The 15,137-nt window shown below is 39.6% G+C and overlaps 2 protein-coding genes across 2 annotated transcripts; one reads left to right on the forward strand and one right to left on the reverse strand.

Annotated features, from left to right (window-relative positions):
* The first annotated feature begins 70 nt into the window (after positions 1 to 70).
* Positions 71 to 7,058, forward strand: dnajb12a (DnaJ heat shock protein family (Hsp40) member B12a). The gene is made up of 9 exons (XM_026190036.2): positions 71 to 293; positions 640 to 817; positions 2,505 to 2,650; positions 2,737 to 2,907; positions 4,238 to 4,317; positions 4,440 to 4,549; positions 4,633 to 4,805; positions 5,553 to 5,695; positions 6,455 to 7,058. The coding sequence occupies exons 1-8, from the start codon at positions 161 to 163 to the stop codon at positions 5,672 to 5,674; spliced, it is 1,113 nt and encodes a 370-aa protein (XP_026045821.1). The 5' UTR covers positions 71 to 160; the 3' UTR covers positions 5,675 to 5,695; positions 6,455 to 7,058.
* A 2,653-nt stretch (positions 7,059 to 9,711) lies between these two features.
* LOC113035061 (DNA damage-inducible transcript 4 protein-like) lies at positions 9,712 to 11,092 on the reverse strand. Its single transcript, XM_026190322.2, has 2 exons — positions 10,805 to 11,092; positions 9,712 to 10,560 (listed from the first exon to the last, which is right to left on the reverse strand). Exons 1-2 carry the CDS (start codon positions 10,962 to 10,964, stop codon positions 10,052 to 10,054), a joined length of 669 nt encoding a protein of 222 aa, XP_026046107.1. The 5' UTR covers positions 10,965 to 11,092; the 3' UTR covers positions 9,712 to 10,051.
* Positions 11,093 to 15,137: the final 4,045 nt, after the last annotated feature.

Here is a 15,137-nt window from a genome sequence, read left to right on the forward strand (position 1 = left end):
ATCTATAAGGTGTACACGGCAAAAGACTTTACCGGGTGTTCATGAAGCACATGCTGGAGGTTCAAAGAAACTCCTCTGACGTCTTATTTACCGGACAGATAAGCTTGCTGTCGACATCCCCCTGCGTCCCAGGGCAAGTAAACATTTCCGCTGTGTCGCGATGGACTCAAACAAGGACGAAGCGGAGCGGTGCATTAAAATAGCCCTAAATGCAGTCAGTAACAACCAGCCGGATAAAGCCAGAAAGTTCCTGGAGAAGGCACAACGCCTGTTTCCGACAGAGCAAGCCAAAAGTACGTCGAATAAATGCCTGTTTGGGAAGTGATTGGGGTTTTTTTAAATCATGGGTGCTAGGCCGTCGCTGTGAAACCGAAGCAGCTAATGCTAGCATTAACGTTACACCAGCTGCTAGCCGACACTGGTATTTGTAGTTTTTCAGCCTAGAGTCGCGTTTCTCTAATACGTTTGGTTTCTTCAACATAGTGGACGATTAGTCGGTATTCGCAGTTTTATCCCTTATAGAGTGGTCTTCGTAGCAGCTGGGATGCTAACAAGTAGCTAACCGTGGTAGGATTAACGACATAGGAAACGTGAACTCAGGTGGCAACCGTCGATAATGTCTCCTCTGTCTTTTCACAGACTTACTGGAGTCTTTAGCGCAGAATGGAAAGCCTCCGGAGGAGAACGGCAGTCATGTGAACGGAGAAGGACCCGCTATGAGACACCGCGGCGGCAGAGAGGAGCCCGAAGTGTCCGCACAAGCGACGGCGGACTCGGGAAAGTCCTACACAGCCGAGCAGCTGGAGGCCGTTAAAAAGTCAGTTCGCGTCTATGTGCTCCCTTTGTTGCAGTGAAAATGCTGGTAGAGCTGGCTGACGTCGATATCACTTGACGTTTATCAAAAAGTCAGTGTGATTATAGTGAATATACGCTACCTGACCAGTTTATTAGGTACACTTGCTGGCAAATGCAAGGATTTCAACAGCCAATGACATGGCAGCAACCTAGTGCATTTAGTTATGTAGACATGTCCAAGACGACCCCTTTAAGTGTAACCTGAGCAGGAGAATAGGGAAGACGTGTGGTTCAAGGGACTTTGAATGTGGAGTGGTTTTAGGTGCCAGGCAGGCTGGTCTCAGTATTTCAGAAACTGCCGATCCACTGAGCTTGAGTGTGATTGAGATTGGCTAGACTTCTTCCAGCAATAACTCAAATAACCTCTCATTAAAATCAAGGTATGCTGAAGAGCATTTCTATAGGCAGAACGCATCGAACCGACACCATTGAGGTGTCACTCCTGTCAGCTAAGAACAGCAAACTGAGGCCAAGATTCACACAGTCTCACCAAAATTGGCCAGAAGAAAATTGGTAAAAATGCAGTTTGGTGTGATGAATCTCAGCATTTGGATGCTAGGGTCAAAATTTGGCATAAACTGCATGGATTTAACCTGCCTTGTATCAACAGTTCAGGCTCTTCATTGTGGGGGATATTTTCATGGGATGCTCTGGCCTCCTTCGAACCAATTGAGCATCCTTTAAATGCCACACCCTGCCTGAGTGTTGTTGCTAACCATGCCCATGCTTTTATGACCTCAGACCACAAAGCTCACATCATCTCAAAGTAGTCTCACAGTGAGTTCACTGTACTCAAATGATCGCCAGCTCTCTATCCGATAGAGCACTTTTGGGATGCGGAGAAATGGGAGAGTCACATCATGGATGTACAGCCAGCAGATCTGCAGCAACTTTGATATTGTCATGTAAATATGGAACAAAATCATGAGGAATGTTTTCCAATACCCATGCCGTAAAAGAATTAAGGCACCTCTGAAGGCAAAAAGACATCCCATTCAGCAAGGTGGCCCTCATAAAGTGTGCAGTGACTGTATTTCACACATCACTCAGTCCAGCAGATTTAGTTGACCAATAGGTCAACAGGTTTAGGTTTAGGATGACAAGATATCATTACTACTGGGATGTGATGACCACATTATCTAATCCATCTATATCACATTGCTCCAGACTTATTATTATTATTTTATCAATGCTGACATGTTTTTTTGCAAAACAGTGACGTCAAACAGACGTCTTCTACACACCCAAGTGATGTGCAAATCTGTTTCCCCCCTCTACAGAAAATTGATCTAGAATCAATAAGAGAAGTGATAAAAGTATCGGACCCATAAGCAATGTCAGTAGTTGCACCGGTGTCAATATCAGTCCCTAAAGATGGCAAAGCAGGTAGAAATGATGGTTCATGTAAAGTTAAAGTAGTTAGATCTGAAGAGAGAGAGAGCTCAAACTGGGGATGTGAATGTTGTAAATATATATATTTTTTTATTATTATTTGCGGAAATTAAAAAAATAAGCATCATAAAATCCACATAGTGTAAGACTCAGTCACATCTCTGTAGCTCTAACTACATATTGTGTTTATAGTGTTTTATTTTATTTATCGTGTGTAGTCTCCTAACAATCTCTGCTGTATCATTTTTTTCCTGCAGGATTAAGAGCTGTAAAGATTACTATCAAATCCTAGGAGTGGAAAAGACTGCCTCTGAGGAGGACCTTAAAAAGGCTTACAGAAAGCTCGCTCTGAAATTTCACCCAGATAAAAATCACGCACCAGGAGCCACAGAAGCATTTAAAGGTAAATTAAAAGTTATTTACGGGAAAGACATGGACACAAAGATTCAGAAAGTGCATAACGGTGGTGATCTTCTGTGTGTCTTGCAGCTATTGGTAATGCATATGCTGTTCTGAGTAACGCTGAGAAACGAAGGCAGTACGACCAGTATGGCGAGGAGAGAACGCACCCGAGCAGACACAGACACCATCATGAGTTTGAAGCAGATATCTCACCCGAGGACCTCTTTAACATGTTCTTTGGTGGAGGCTTTCCAACAAGTAAGTAGAGCTCAAAGGAATAATAACATCCCAGTAAAGATGTTTGGCGTGTTTTGATACACTCTTATCAAAGCAAGCAAGGGATCTTAGAAATTCTGCACAACACGGGAGTCAGCTAGTGGTTATTACATAACCATAATATGTAATCTTCCCTCATATCTGGCAGTTTTACAAAGCAGCTTCCCAGATTACCTTTCTAAATGCAGAAAGATAATCACTCCAGACTGAAAGCCAGCATATTCAGCTGGTTTTAGATGCTTACATGTGTTAGAAATGAGTTGAGTTGAAAGGTTTGAAAAACTCTTGGTAATCATCGAGGATCGTTTCGCCTTCACCATTGTCTGTCCTTACCACCAAAGTGTCTGTATGGAGGCAGTGAAGGAGGAACCTGCAAACCAGCTTATTGTGTGAATCTACGCATTTGTTGACCATGCATCATTTTCATCCTCCACAACAAGAAAATGCAGGCTGACACCGGCACAAACGGACCTGGGTACATCTTTATAGCACTGCTGCTTTATCATTTAGCATATGAAGAGTTTGGAGTTTGGGGAGGTTTTTGCCTTCAGAGACCCTCCTGGGAGGTTTTTTTTTTTTTTTTTTAAACCAGGACAAACGTGTTCATGTTTAGTTCTCCAAAATCCCAACTGCACTGTGCTTGATGTCGATGACGCTGTGTTGAGTGGGCTGTAACAAGGAAGGGGGAGACAGCAGCATTCATGAGGAATGGGAATTGCAAAAAAGCCATCAAAGGCCACAAAGCACAGCACGAAATGCACAAACAGCAGCTCCAGTGGACACTCGGATTCACATCAGCTCTTTGTGTGTTATTACTTCAGCTTGCTTACAGACCAAGAAGAGCACAAGCAAGAGTAGCCCCCAGACCGGTTGTACCACATATTTTTCACACTGCCCTCATCTGTCAACAGACACTTTCTGCAGGTAGCGGGCTTCCGTAACTGCCCGCACACTGCCAACAAGCTACCGCTACTGATTCATCACTTCTCCATAAATGTGGTCGGCTCCTCTGTAATGTTTAGTTATGTGCTAGTTGATTGCTGAAGAGATGCTTTCTCTGACTTTCTCTGTAATTGTTGCTCAAGTTGTGTTGCAGTATAATTAGGAGAGATGATGTCATGAACACCAGACCGGTTTCACCAAATAACATGATTCCTTGGACCAGTTGTTAAAAATAACAGAACATCCTTCTCTGTGGTTGAGCATGAGAATGCCATAAGTGATTAGGCAGAAAGTTTGAGTATGCTTTGGACTGCATTTTACATATCCAAGAGGCGCAGTTTCATAATCATGATGTGTTCAAATTTTGCAGGTAACGTACATGTTTACAGAAATGGAAGAATGCACTTTGCACACCATAATAGGCAAGAAAGACGAGAACAACAGAGAGATGTGAGTACAAGCTTAAACCTTGTAAGACCTTCAATACACTTGATATTTATACCACCTGATTTAGTGTCTGATCTGTGGTTAAAAACTAATCAGTCCATTTTTGTTTTTTCCTCTCTTCACAGGGAGGTCTGGCTCTGTTTGTCCAGCTGATGCCCATCTTAATCCTCATCATTGTTTCAGCTCTCAGTCAGATGATGGTCACCCAGCCTCCATACAGCCTTAGCTACCGCCCGTAAGTGGTGCATTGGTTAATGAGGTTGTGCAAAAGTGTCTGAACATCTGTCACACCCTCAGTTATACATGTTTCTATACCAGGTCAGCAGGACATATCCACAAAAGGCATACATCAAGCCTGAAGGTGCCTTTTTATGTGGGAGAACGTTTCAATGAGGAATATTCTGGAAATATGCTGAAGACTGTGGAGAGAAGTGTAGAAGAAGACTACATCTCCAATCTAAGAAACAACTGTTGGAAGGAGAAGCAGCAGAGTGAGTTTACAGCATTAGCTATGATTATTATTGAGTTTTACATTGCCGGAGTTTAAATATTTGAAGTAATTATTTGATTCAAGATCTGATGCGAAACAAGAAGAAAACTGGAAGATTTTCACATTTTTAGGGTGGAATTATTCTTTTTTTCTTCAAATTTGGCTTTAAAGATTAACTCTTATTGTTTACATTTCATTTTCTTTTCTTCATTGAATATTTTATGTCACCTTGTAGTGCTTGAGCTTGTTTGGTTAACATCCCAAGTTCTTTAAAACAACGTCCAACTGAGCAATTTAACACCAGTATAAAAAATAGATGTAGCCACCATGACGTCACCTGGAGGTCGGAGGATTCCTGTTTTGCAGCCTTGGGTTGAGCTGTTATTGCTGCCTTGGTGTTTGGAAACCGAGTGCGTCCCGTGTGAAACCAAGGACACTATACGACCCTGTATTATCTTTTTTAACTCCGAATGGGATCATAGTTTACAAAATGAACTTCAGGATTTATTCAGTTAGATTTTAGCCTAGCAATTGAGGTAATCAAGTCGTCAGAAAAGTATTTACTGGGATGACAGAGCAGAACCAGACCAGGAGGAAAGCTCCCCCTGCTGGCTGTTGGGAGTTGGCTTCGCACTTCAAACCAGGAGCCTAAATCCATATTTTATTCTATGTTTAACACTTAAGTTCTGCCTGATTTTGAACCAGTTAATGTGAATTGTACTGACAAATTCTCTTCTTGTACTTTCAGAGGAAGGCTTACTGTATCGTGCTCGTTACTTCGGGGATTCTGAGTTGTACCAGAGAGCACAGAGGATGGGGACTCCCAGCTGTTCCAGACTATCTGAGATTCAAGTCATATTGGATGGCTAGAAAACACTTCTGCACATATGGGTACGTTGCTGTCTGTGGCATACAGTATGAGTACTACAGGATGCCGTATATGGACTGGAAAGAATTCAGAGTTTTTGCATGTTTTATCTGACACATCCCCCATTACTCCAGCCACTCAGAATGCTGTTTTAAATTTATTTTTAATATCTTACAAGAATCAGTCAGTACACCTTGTTTTTGCGTGGCTTGATAATCGAGCTGTGTCAGGGACTGATACCAGATATTCAAGAGCAGGGATTTACATCAATTTACATCGCAGGCCACATACAGCCCACTTTGATTTTAAGTGGGCCGGATGAGTGACACTCTTCTTCCTGTCAGTGTAAAGAAGTTTAACTACCCCTTTATTCCCTAAGATGTCTTAATATAAGGAAAACAAGTGCAATTTAAACAATGTGTCACAGTTTTTCTGCATGGTTTAAAAAAAAGCTCCTGCAGTAAATGAAAGAAATCTGTCTTTGACTGTGATTGTTTAGCCATATTGAGCTAAGGAAACATCCCTATAAATTAACGTTCCACCTTTTAAAGTAGGAACTACAATTCAAAAAGAGTGACCAGGTGTAAAGTAACAGTAGCTGGTTTGGTGAAAACATGCAAAATTATCTGTATAATTTAACCTTTCCACTCATGGTGAATGTTACTGAGTAATAGTGATAATGAATGATATTTTTAAGAAACTTAAATATATATAACATTGAAGTGATTATCCTGTGATATGAATGGCTGTATAACTGTGATTTATTCTCTTGGTTTTCTCAGGTTCGTCAGTACTTGAATCTAATTAGAAGAAATCGGTCGGAGCCCACTCAAATTTGACCACATTTCTGCAGCAAACCAAGAGAATCAAAAAATGCCTTACGTGTAGTGGGCAGCAGACCTCATCAGGGAACCTCTCTGCGCCTCGGTGTAGATTGACTTCCTGTAGAACTGTGAGAAGCTTTGAGTTCACTGCTGACATTGTCTTGCTAGAATCTTTACAGTGGTGAGAGGCGGCCGGGTAGTCGTGCTGAAAAGTAAGAGCATTGTTGTCGGTACGCAAAGCTACTAAGATTAGCTTCCTCTGTCCCAATCGTTTTCTTTTTCTTAAATATTTTGAGAAACCCGATGGCCTTCTCATAGACAGATGTCTGAGCCACTCACAAGGAAAGCGTGTAATTTTTGTAGTTTTACCAATGTAAATATTCATTTTACTTTTAACAGTGCAGGGGTTATTGAAGTCATTTACATTGTTAAGTGGATTTGCTTGTAGCCTGTTGGATCATAATTACTGTAAACTGTTGCACAAATGAAAGTAAACCATATTTATTAAATTAACATGCTAAAATTGTATAAAAGTTTCTTTGAATTAAAATTGTCCAATGATTGACTGGTGCACGCCTTTTGTTTTACATCATACATACACGTACACACACTCGCTTATGTGCTTCAATAGTAAGTCAGTTTTTGTGTCCCAAATTCAAACTTTACACTAAGTAAGTCAGGGTATAAAAGCGGGTTTCTGAGTGTGCCTAAATGTAGCGTTCACAGGAAACTGGAATCGCAGTTCAAAACCTTTACATTTTTAATTTTCAGTTATTTCTCCACGTTTACAGTTTTGACGTCCTCGTTGGATTTTCTGTAAACTGCTTAAACTGTGTGCTGCAGTGTATGTAGTAGATATGGGGGTGAGAATGATGACCTATAGCATCACAATATCCCCCGTTTTGGTATTTGCTGTTTCTCTGATGGCATAATGTTATTCTAGGACCATCACTGCAACTGATCAGTCATGCTGTTTGTGTCATATGTTTGTGACTTTGGTGGGAAATCTGGAAAAAATACCACAGAAACACTTAAAAGCTGGATGTAAAAGGCCTTCGGGAGTCAGCAACCGGCCTTCAGCTGGTTGTGGTGGGTGAACAGACGAGTTTCGCTCTGGGAAAGTAGAGATTTGTGTCCTCTGTGTTTTGTGGTTTTGTTTTTGTTTAAAAAAAAAAAAAAAAGGAAAAAAAATCAGTGTTAAATTTTATTTTAGACGTCTTGCTTCACTATACTTTAAGGTTTCAGTTGCACTTCGGCTAGCATTTGGAAACAACTGTGGGTTGTTTTTTTTCCATGTTTGCTATTCCTAGGAAAGCTTTTTTGGGAGTTGGATGGCCTGAAGGCAAACTTCTCACATGTGTAGGAAAAGGTGACACATCTGCTTCGTGACGCATTCACTTCATGTGAATCATCACTCTTTGAACCGCCGGTTTACACCTTGTCTAATGTTGGCTTTAGGTTCAGACACACACAAGATAAGTTGGTTCCAATGAGAGTTTTATTATGATGTACAGTGCTGCGTAAAAGTATTGAGCCTCTCATTTCTTCATATTTTTCCAGGGAAACTGATGCAAACACACATGGAAATATGATTTGTGTGTATATATATATATATATATATATATATATATATATATAAGCAAAAGCAGTTTGTACATTTCTAACAAGCTTCAAAGTCAATTTTTGGTGTGGCCACTTTTAAACTTAAACACAGCCTGAGCTCTTACCAAACTTTCTTGTCATTTCTTTAAGTAGTTCAAAGCTCTTTGATTGTTGACTGCTTTTTTATTATGTTCTCTGTCAAAATGATCCCAAACTGCTTCAGCAAAGTTGAAGTCCAGTATCTGGGGAGGCCAATCCATGAATGATTGATGGAGTGCTCCATTGTGTGGAATAGTATGCTTTTTCTGTATTGGCGATGTGTTTGGGATCATTGTCATGCTGAAAAATGAAGTGGCTGACTGATTAATAACTAATTGAAGGTCTCTCAGGTCTTTCAGATGCTGTTCATCTGCTGCAGCTTTTTCAGGCCTGTTACTTTTCCAGATTTTTAATTTTTTTAAGGCCACACTTCACACCACGCTGTGCTACGCCAGGAATTTGGCTAATAGCTCTTTGGGAATCATCTTGTTGTTGCAAAAATACAGTTTTATGCCCTTCGAACTATGGTAACTTTTTTTTTGTAGGTTCAACTAAAGGTTTGTCATTCTGTTAAGTGCCTTTCTTATGCTTGAACGATGTCAAAGATTTTTAGTAAACCTGGCGAACTAATGCTTAAAACCTTTTTAAAATGTATAAAGTTGTTGGAAACAACATTTTTAAAACTGATGCGTTCCTCAAGACTTTTGAATATTACTGTTGAACATTCACACATTTCCTATGATAACCGTTATCAGACAGTACTATCTCACTTTTACTGGTGTCTGCCAGTTTCCCCTGTTATCTTTAAGGTTTCTTCTTCAAGATAAGTTGGTTAACTTCATTAACTACACCTGTTGACTACTCCACTCCATGTAGAGCAGGGATGTCAAACAAATTTTACATTATGGGCCACGTACAGCCCACTTTGATCTTAAGTGGGCTGAACCAGTGAAACACCTCTTTCTGTCGGTGTAAAGTTTAACTACACATGTAAGCCATAAGATATTTTAATATAAGGAAACAAGTGACGTTTCAACATTATAGCTCAGTTTTACTACATGATAAAAAAAATTCAATTGCAAGAAATAAATGTGTAAAATTATAGAAAAAGTTCTGTTAGCTCATTGTGCAGACTGTCCTGTGACTACAAATTAAAAAACTGACAGAATACTTCTCCTTTTTTTTGTCTTTTTTAAAAAACTAAACCCACTTTCTGTGATTTATGTACTTAATTATTTTGGTGTATAATGGCCAAGGGGGAGGTAGAGTCTAAAATTGATATCTTCCTTCACATTTCCCATGCCATCCAAAGGGCAGAGTAGAGTCTTTGGTGGGCAGTTCTGGACTCCGGGCCTCATGTTTAACACCCCTGATGTCAAGTCATTAAGTACTGACTACTCTAAGAAAACTGCTGGAAGTATCTGTTTACAGCAGTAACATAACTGAATGGTTGGTGCAAGAGAAATAAAATACAACATACTGCTGCTTTACTGTTTTGTCTCAGCACTGCAGTACATAGCATGTATGAATTTGTGTGGATATGGGACACAGACAGATAAAACTCACACAAAAAGTTAATAAAAAAATAATTTATTCTCTCATGTTAAAAAAACAAACAAAACGAGTGTCCGTTGGTATATTTAAATGTCACATACATAAGGCATTCCCTTATAGGTGTGGCTTCACATTCACAGGAATGAAACTGACCCATGTGCAAACACTAATCTTCACTGCACCCACATGAGTAGCTGCTATGAGACAAAGGTAGTTCAGTATTAACCCCGTCATACATCATCACAGACAGGTCATCATTGTTATGTCTCGAGAGTGCTTTTGTTAAGATTTTGCATTAATTAGCAGCTTCTTTACAGTTTCTTTAGAGTTCAGCTTATCAGAGACAGGAGTGCTCAGCGATCAGCACTCCTCAACCAGCAGTGCGGCTGAACTGTACAGTTTCCTCTTGATAGCCCTGAAACTCGTGCTCAGCTTCAGGGTGTCGTGGTGCTTCGGAGACGATGAGGATGTCTGTGCTGGTTTGCTACTTTTGAAGAGCTTCTGAACTTTTGGCCACAGTCCACTGGACTCCACCCTCAGCACCAGTGTCACATGGAAAGTTGGGACAAGGGATGGATCTACTGCTATTTGATCCACAGTACATGGGGAGTCCTGTTTCCCCATGTCAACGCACAGGTCGATGAGCGCTCCCCTGAGACCACAAGGCTCTATCGCGGCCAAGTGGAGCAGCTCTTGGCTGATATTGTGTAGCAGGCAGTCAGGGAGGATGAGTTTGGAGCAATCCAAGCTGGTGTGCGATGCATCACTGAGACTATGTGCAATGGCAGTCACAACATCTGCAGCCAAGGTCTCCTCCAGAGGATAGAAGAAGGAGCTGATGTCTAACTCTGACAGATCTGTCATAGATCCTGAAACAAAGGAGTAGCTACAAGTTAGTAAGGAATATATAGCAGTGTGTGATTCACCTTTCTTTTTTTTTAAGTTTTCTAATCATTAAACAAAGTGGAAGAAAGACTGACAAGCATATTTTCTTGGTACTTTAAGACTTCGTTCTCTCTTGTTCTCTGTTTCTCTTTCCAAAATGCATTTAAACAATCAGAAATTATACATATATATTCTTGAACAGTGTTAGTTCGATCAAATGACACTCACCAGATTCACTCCTGCAGTACTGATCTTCTGTCACCCTCTGATTGTGTCCCTTCAGCTCTGTCAGCTTGTGAAGCAAACTGCTCCAGGACAGCCGCTGTGAGCCCCTGTCCTCCGATGGAGATGGAGGAAAACTACCGTACAGAGACTGATTGCAAGACATCCTTAAAAACAAAAAAATTAAAGTGCTATTGTATCCTCGAATGGTGGCCCCGTCCCTTGAACCAGACCAGCTGGAAGACCTCTGCAACAATGGAACAAAGCCTTAAATACCCACGAAAAGAACACCCCGCCCATCGTATTTTTCAGCCAATGACGATTCAGCTCACGTCCTCAGCATTCTGCCTTGCCTGGTAACACTGCTGATCCCATTGATGATTAGGCAAAGCCCCTCTGCCGGTATTGCAGCAACAGCCCGACCCCCATCCTGCATACGCGCAGAAGTTCCTGATCTTTCTACTCTTTATTTTTTTACTCCTCTATTTGTTAGTCATTTTAAAGGTAAAGTAAAGATTGCCACACAAATCCCACTAAACGATAAAGAAAGATCCGCCCAACAGAAATTTCACACGAAAGCCCAGAGGAAAAGACGATGACTGTACAGCTGTTGAAAGATCGATTCCTGTGAATGACATGGGGGACACGTCTCGCACGTAGACCTCGTTTGTCGTTTCCGTCAAATGGTCAGAAAGAGTGCTGACCATTAACTTTACAGCTTTTGTTTTAAACAGCGCCCCTGGGAATAATTTATAAACGTCTAAAAGTCTCTTCAGCAGGGGCCAAACCTAAACTCAAACTGCCAACTCAAACTAAACTTCAACAGGCAGTTTCTCAGGCATGAAGTAAGCCCAGTCGACATTGCTGGCACAAAAAACAGATTTTTTTAAAGGGGGCGTTGTAGTGATCATAGCCTAGATCTTATTATTTTAATGAGTTTTATTTTCCCCTCTGCACATCCTCATAGTTTCATTCTTCTTTTTCTTTTATGATAATTTTGTTTTAAAGTTAAAGTTGGTTTAAAGTCTTACCATTACCAAAAAAAGCACTGTGTAAAACAGAATGCAATCAAAGTCAAAACTCTTAAAACCATATATTATTCACAATAAAACATAGAAATCTTTTAATAATTTACTATTTTATTAAAATGTTATCTCATTCTGAATTTGATGGCAGCAACAATTGTTTAAAAAATTTGTGAAAGAAACAGGTGGTGAAATATTTTTAACTAATTAAGTTAATTGGCAAAAAGTCAACAATAGATTGGATATTTAAAAGAGTTTGTCTGAAGTAAAGATGGGCAGAGGTTCACTAATCTGTAAATAAAACATCTGCATTTACAAATTGTGGAACAATTTCAGAACAATATTCCCGAAGGTAAAATTGTAAAGATTTTAAAAATCATCTAAATAAAAAAAACATTATCATCAAAAGATTTTTAAAATCTGGAGGAATCTCTGTGTGCAATCAGTATTGGATGCTATATAGTCTTTGGGCACTCGGGCAGTATTGCATTCAAAACAGACATGATTCTGTCATGGAAGTCATTGCATCAGCTCAGAGACACTTCCAGAAATCAGGTTTTAGCAACATTTGCTCCATCCAGCTGATGTCCTTTCAAGGACCCACACATCCTAGATCTATTACAACAGCATGGCTTTGAAGTAGAAGAGTCCGGGTGCTGAACTGCCTTCAGTTCAATACAACAAAAATACAAGAAGATCCAGGACTGTTGAGCACATGGAATTTATATCAGGCAAGATTGGAAGAACAGTCCTTTCCCAGAAGTTCCTCTCCCCAGTTCCTAGACATTTATGGAGTGCTGTTAAAAGGGGAGGGGGTGATACACAGCCTAAAACATGGCCCTGTCCCACCTGTTTTCACATTTGTTGCTGCCATTTTCTCAGTTTAAGCAGCTGATACGTCCCTGTGCTCTTCTGTGAATAAAATATGGGTGTATGAGATCTGAAAATCATTCTGTTTTTATCTACATTTTACACAGCTTACACATGCTAGTTTTTCCTTTTTAAATGTTAATTTTTTTTCAGTCAGTCAATAAGCTTTAGTGACAGATTGGTGTCACAACTTTATGACCATGTTGTTCACTTAAATGCTTTAATAAATGACTAGAAAGTGTGCTATTCTCAGAGACCCAAAGTTTAAGAAAAATCTTGCACAATTCTGGCTCATGATTTCTAACAGGGAGGCTTTACCATCCCCCACTGCTGCAAATGCCTCCAGACCTGTTTACAATAGCAGGTAATTGCTCTCCAACTTAAAGTCTTAAGCCTCTGTGTCCATTCATGCCTCTTATTTTTATGGGGATTGTAGGTTACTTACATCCCATTCTGGGGACTGACCTTCTCTTTGACTAGGTTTGTTGGAATAAAAACCCAAAGAAACACGGAAAAGTACTAGTATAATTTTGAAAACTACCACTTGCTTTACACTGAAGTTGAAGCTTAGTTGATTAAAACTATGTAAAACCAAAAGTATATCAGATGTAAAATATACACTCAAATTGACTATATGAATGAACATTTCAGGAAATTCTAACAATGCAACACAAAAAAAGTTGATATCTGACTCAGTTTACCTGACTGGTCCTTGTTTAACGGTCTTAAAAACTAAAATAGCTTTACAGCACTCATATGATAAATAATAATAATAATAATAATAATAATAATAATAATAATAATAATAATAATAATAATAATAATAATAATAATAATAATAATGGATACTTTAAATTGCTATGATTTTACATTTGCAATATCAGAAAGCCCAGATAGCCTAAGTGTTGCAACAAGCAGGAAATAATCCTGTTTGACATTTGTTGATGATGTCATCATTACTACAGCTGCTAATGTGTGAGCCCCCAAGAAACGGTTGCTGTGAGTTAGTTTGTATATATACAGTATATGTGTGTGTGTGTGTGTATATATATATATATATATATATATATATGTTTATTAACTTTTGTTGTTCATTGTTTAAACGTGGTCCATTGACTTATTTTTCACTCTTCAGTTTTCGGTTCGTGTCTTTTTATGATTATTATTATTATTATTACTACTACTATTATTATAGCCTAATAAGATTCCTATTTGTGCTGAGCAAGATTTGAAAAGTCCATTATTGCAAGTCATATCAAAAACTGACTCACAGTCAGTCACGTAGTCATCCCAGTCTCATAATATGCACGCACCAGAACCACCTGATACTGGTTGTGATGACACATTTGACCTCACTGACTAAGACTAAAACTCTCTTTTTTTTCTCTGCAGCTTTACGTAAGTATAGTTTTGTGAGCGCTAAACTTCTTTTTTTTTTAAGTTTACCTTTTATTTAGCACATAAACAGTGTTGTGATAAGACTAAGAACGCTGCAGAGATGGGGCAGAATGTGTTGGCAGAAAGCCTCATTTGGTTAAAAAGAAAACACCACATTTGTGATAACTGAAATGGCACATGCAAGGATACCGATGGTTAGACCCTCGTGCAGTTAAAGTATGATGTATCGCGAGACACAATAAGATCGCTGATCACGTTCCTTTACTAATTCACCTGCACAAGGCAGCTGTAGCAGTTGTTTGAATTTAAACGACAACTTTATTCTCCACATTTCAACTTTATTCTGAAAATGAACAACAACATATATATATATATATGGTGTTACCCTAATAGTCGTAGTAAAGAAGTAGTAAACAAGGAAAGGTAAAACAGAAAAAATTTCAGTAGCTGACTACACAAAAAAAATAAAAAAGCTGAACTACCTAACAATAAACTAATGCCAAAACTATTTAAGCTACGTTCATTTCATAGTGCAGTTTGTGTGCTTAATCGCACTTAACCTAGTGGTGAAATTCCACAGTCGGCCCCCGATTGATGTAATGCACTGCATAACCAGATAGTGGCGTCACTATACAAGCTTTAAGTTTCACACAACGAAGAAGCTGCAGCCAGTGTGGTGAAAGTGCTTATGTTTGCATGGGAAATGTTTATGCCCGGTTGCATCTATTGTTTGTGCCCGTGAACACACAGCAGGCTGTCTGACGTGTCGTTTTCACGGGCGTTTCAACTGTAGCAAGTGCGTTTTATTCTGCTCCATTAATGTTTCTCCGCACACAGCGCCGGTGCCGTTTTCCTGAGCTTAAGCCTGCAGACTACACTGTTTGGGGGGAAAACATTATTTGTACATTGTCATGGAAGAAAAGTAAAAAGGGAAACAAAGCGTGACAGGCAGTGTGTTTTACAATTCAAACAGGCCTGAGAGGGCTGTTAAGCTGGCCAGCCTCGGGCTAATTCATGTATAATAAATCTATTACCAAGTGGCTTGT

The sequence above is a fragment of the Astatotilapia calliptera genome, chromosome 13, assembly GCF_964374335.1.
Source record: "Astatotilapia calliptera chromosome 13, fAstCal68.1, whole genome shotgun sequence".
NCBI classification, from domain to species: domain Eukaryota; kingdom Metazoa; phylum Chordata; class Actinopteri; order Cichliformes; family Cichlidae; genus Astatotilapia; species Astatotilapia calliptera.

Coding starts and splice junctions, on each gene's coding strand:
- dnajb12a (XM_026190036.2), top strand. CDS start 161: ATGGACTCAAACAAGGACGAAGCGGAGCGGTGCATTAAAATAGCCCTA. Junction 2,651..2,736: donor AGCCACAGAAGCATTTAAAG/GTAAATTAAAAG, acceptor TGTGTCTTGCAG/CTATTGGTAATGCATATGCT. Junction 2,908..4,237: donor TGGTGGAGGCTTTCCAACAA/GTAAGTAGAGCT, acceptor CAAATTTTGCAG/GTAACGTACATGTTTACAGA.
- LOC113035061 (XM_026190322.2), bottom strand. CDS start 10,964: ATGTCTTGCAATCAGTCTCTGTACGGTAGTTTTCCTCCATCTCCATCG. Junction 10,561..10,804: donor GTACTGCAGGAGTGAATCTG/GTGAGTGTCATT, acceptor CCTTTGTTTCAG/GATCTATGACAGATCTGTCA.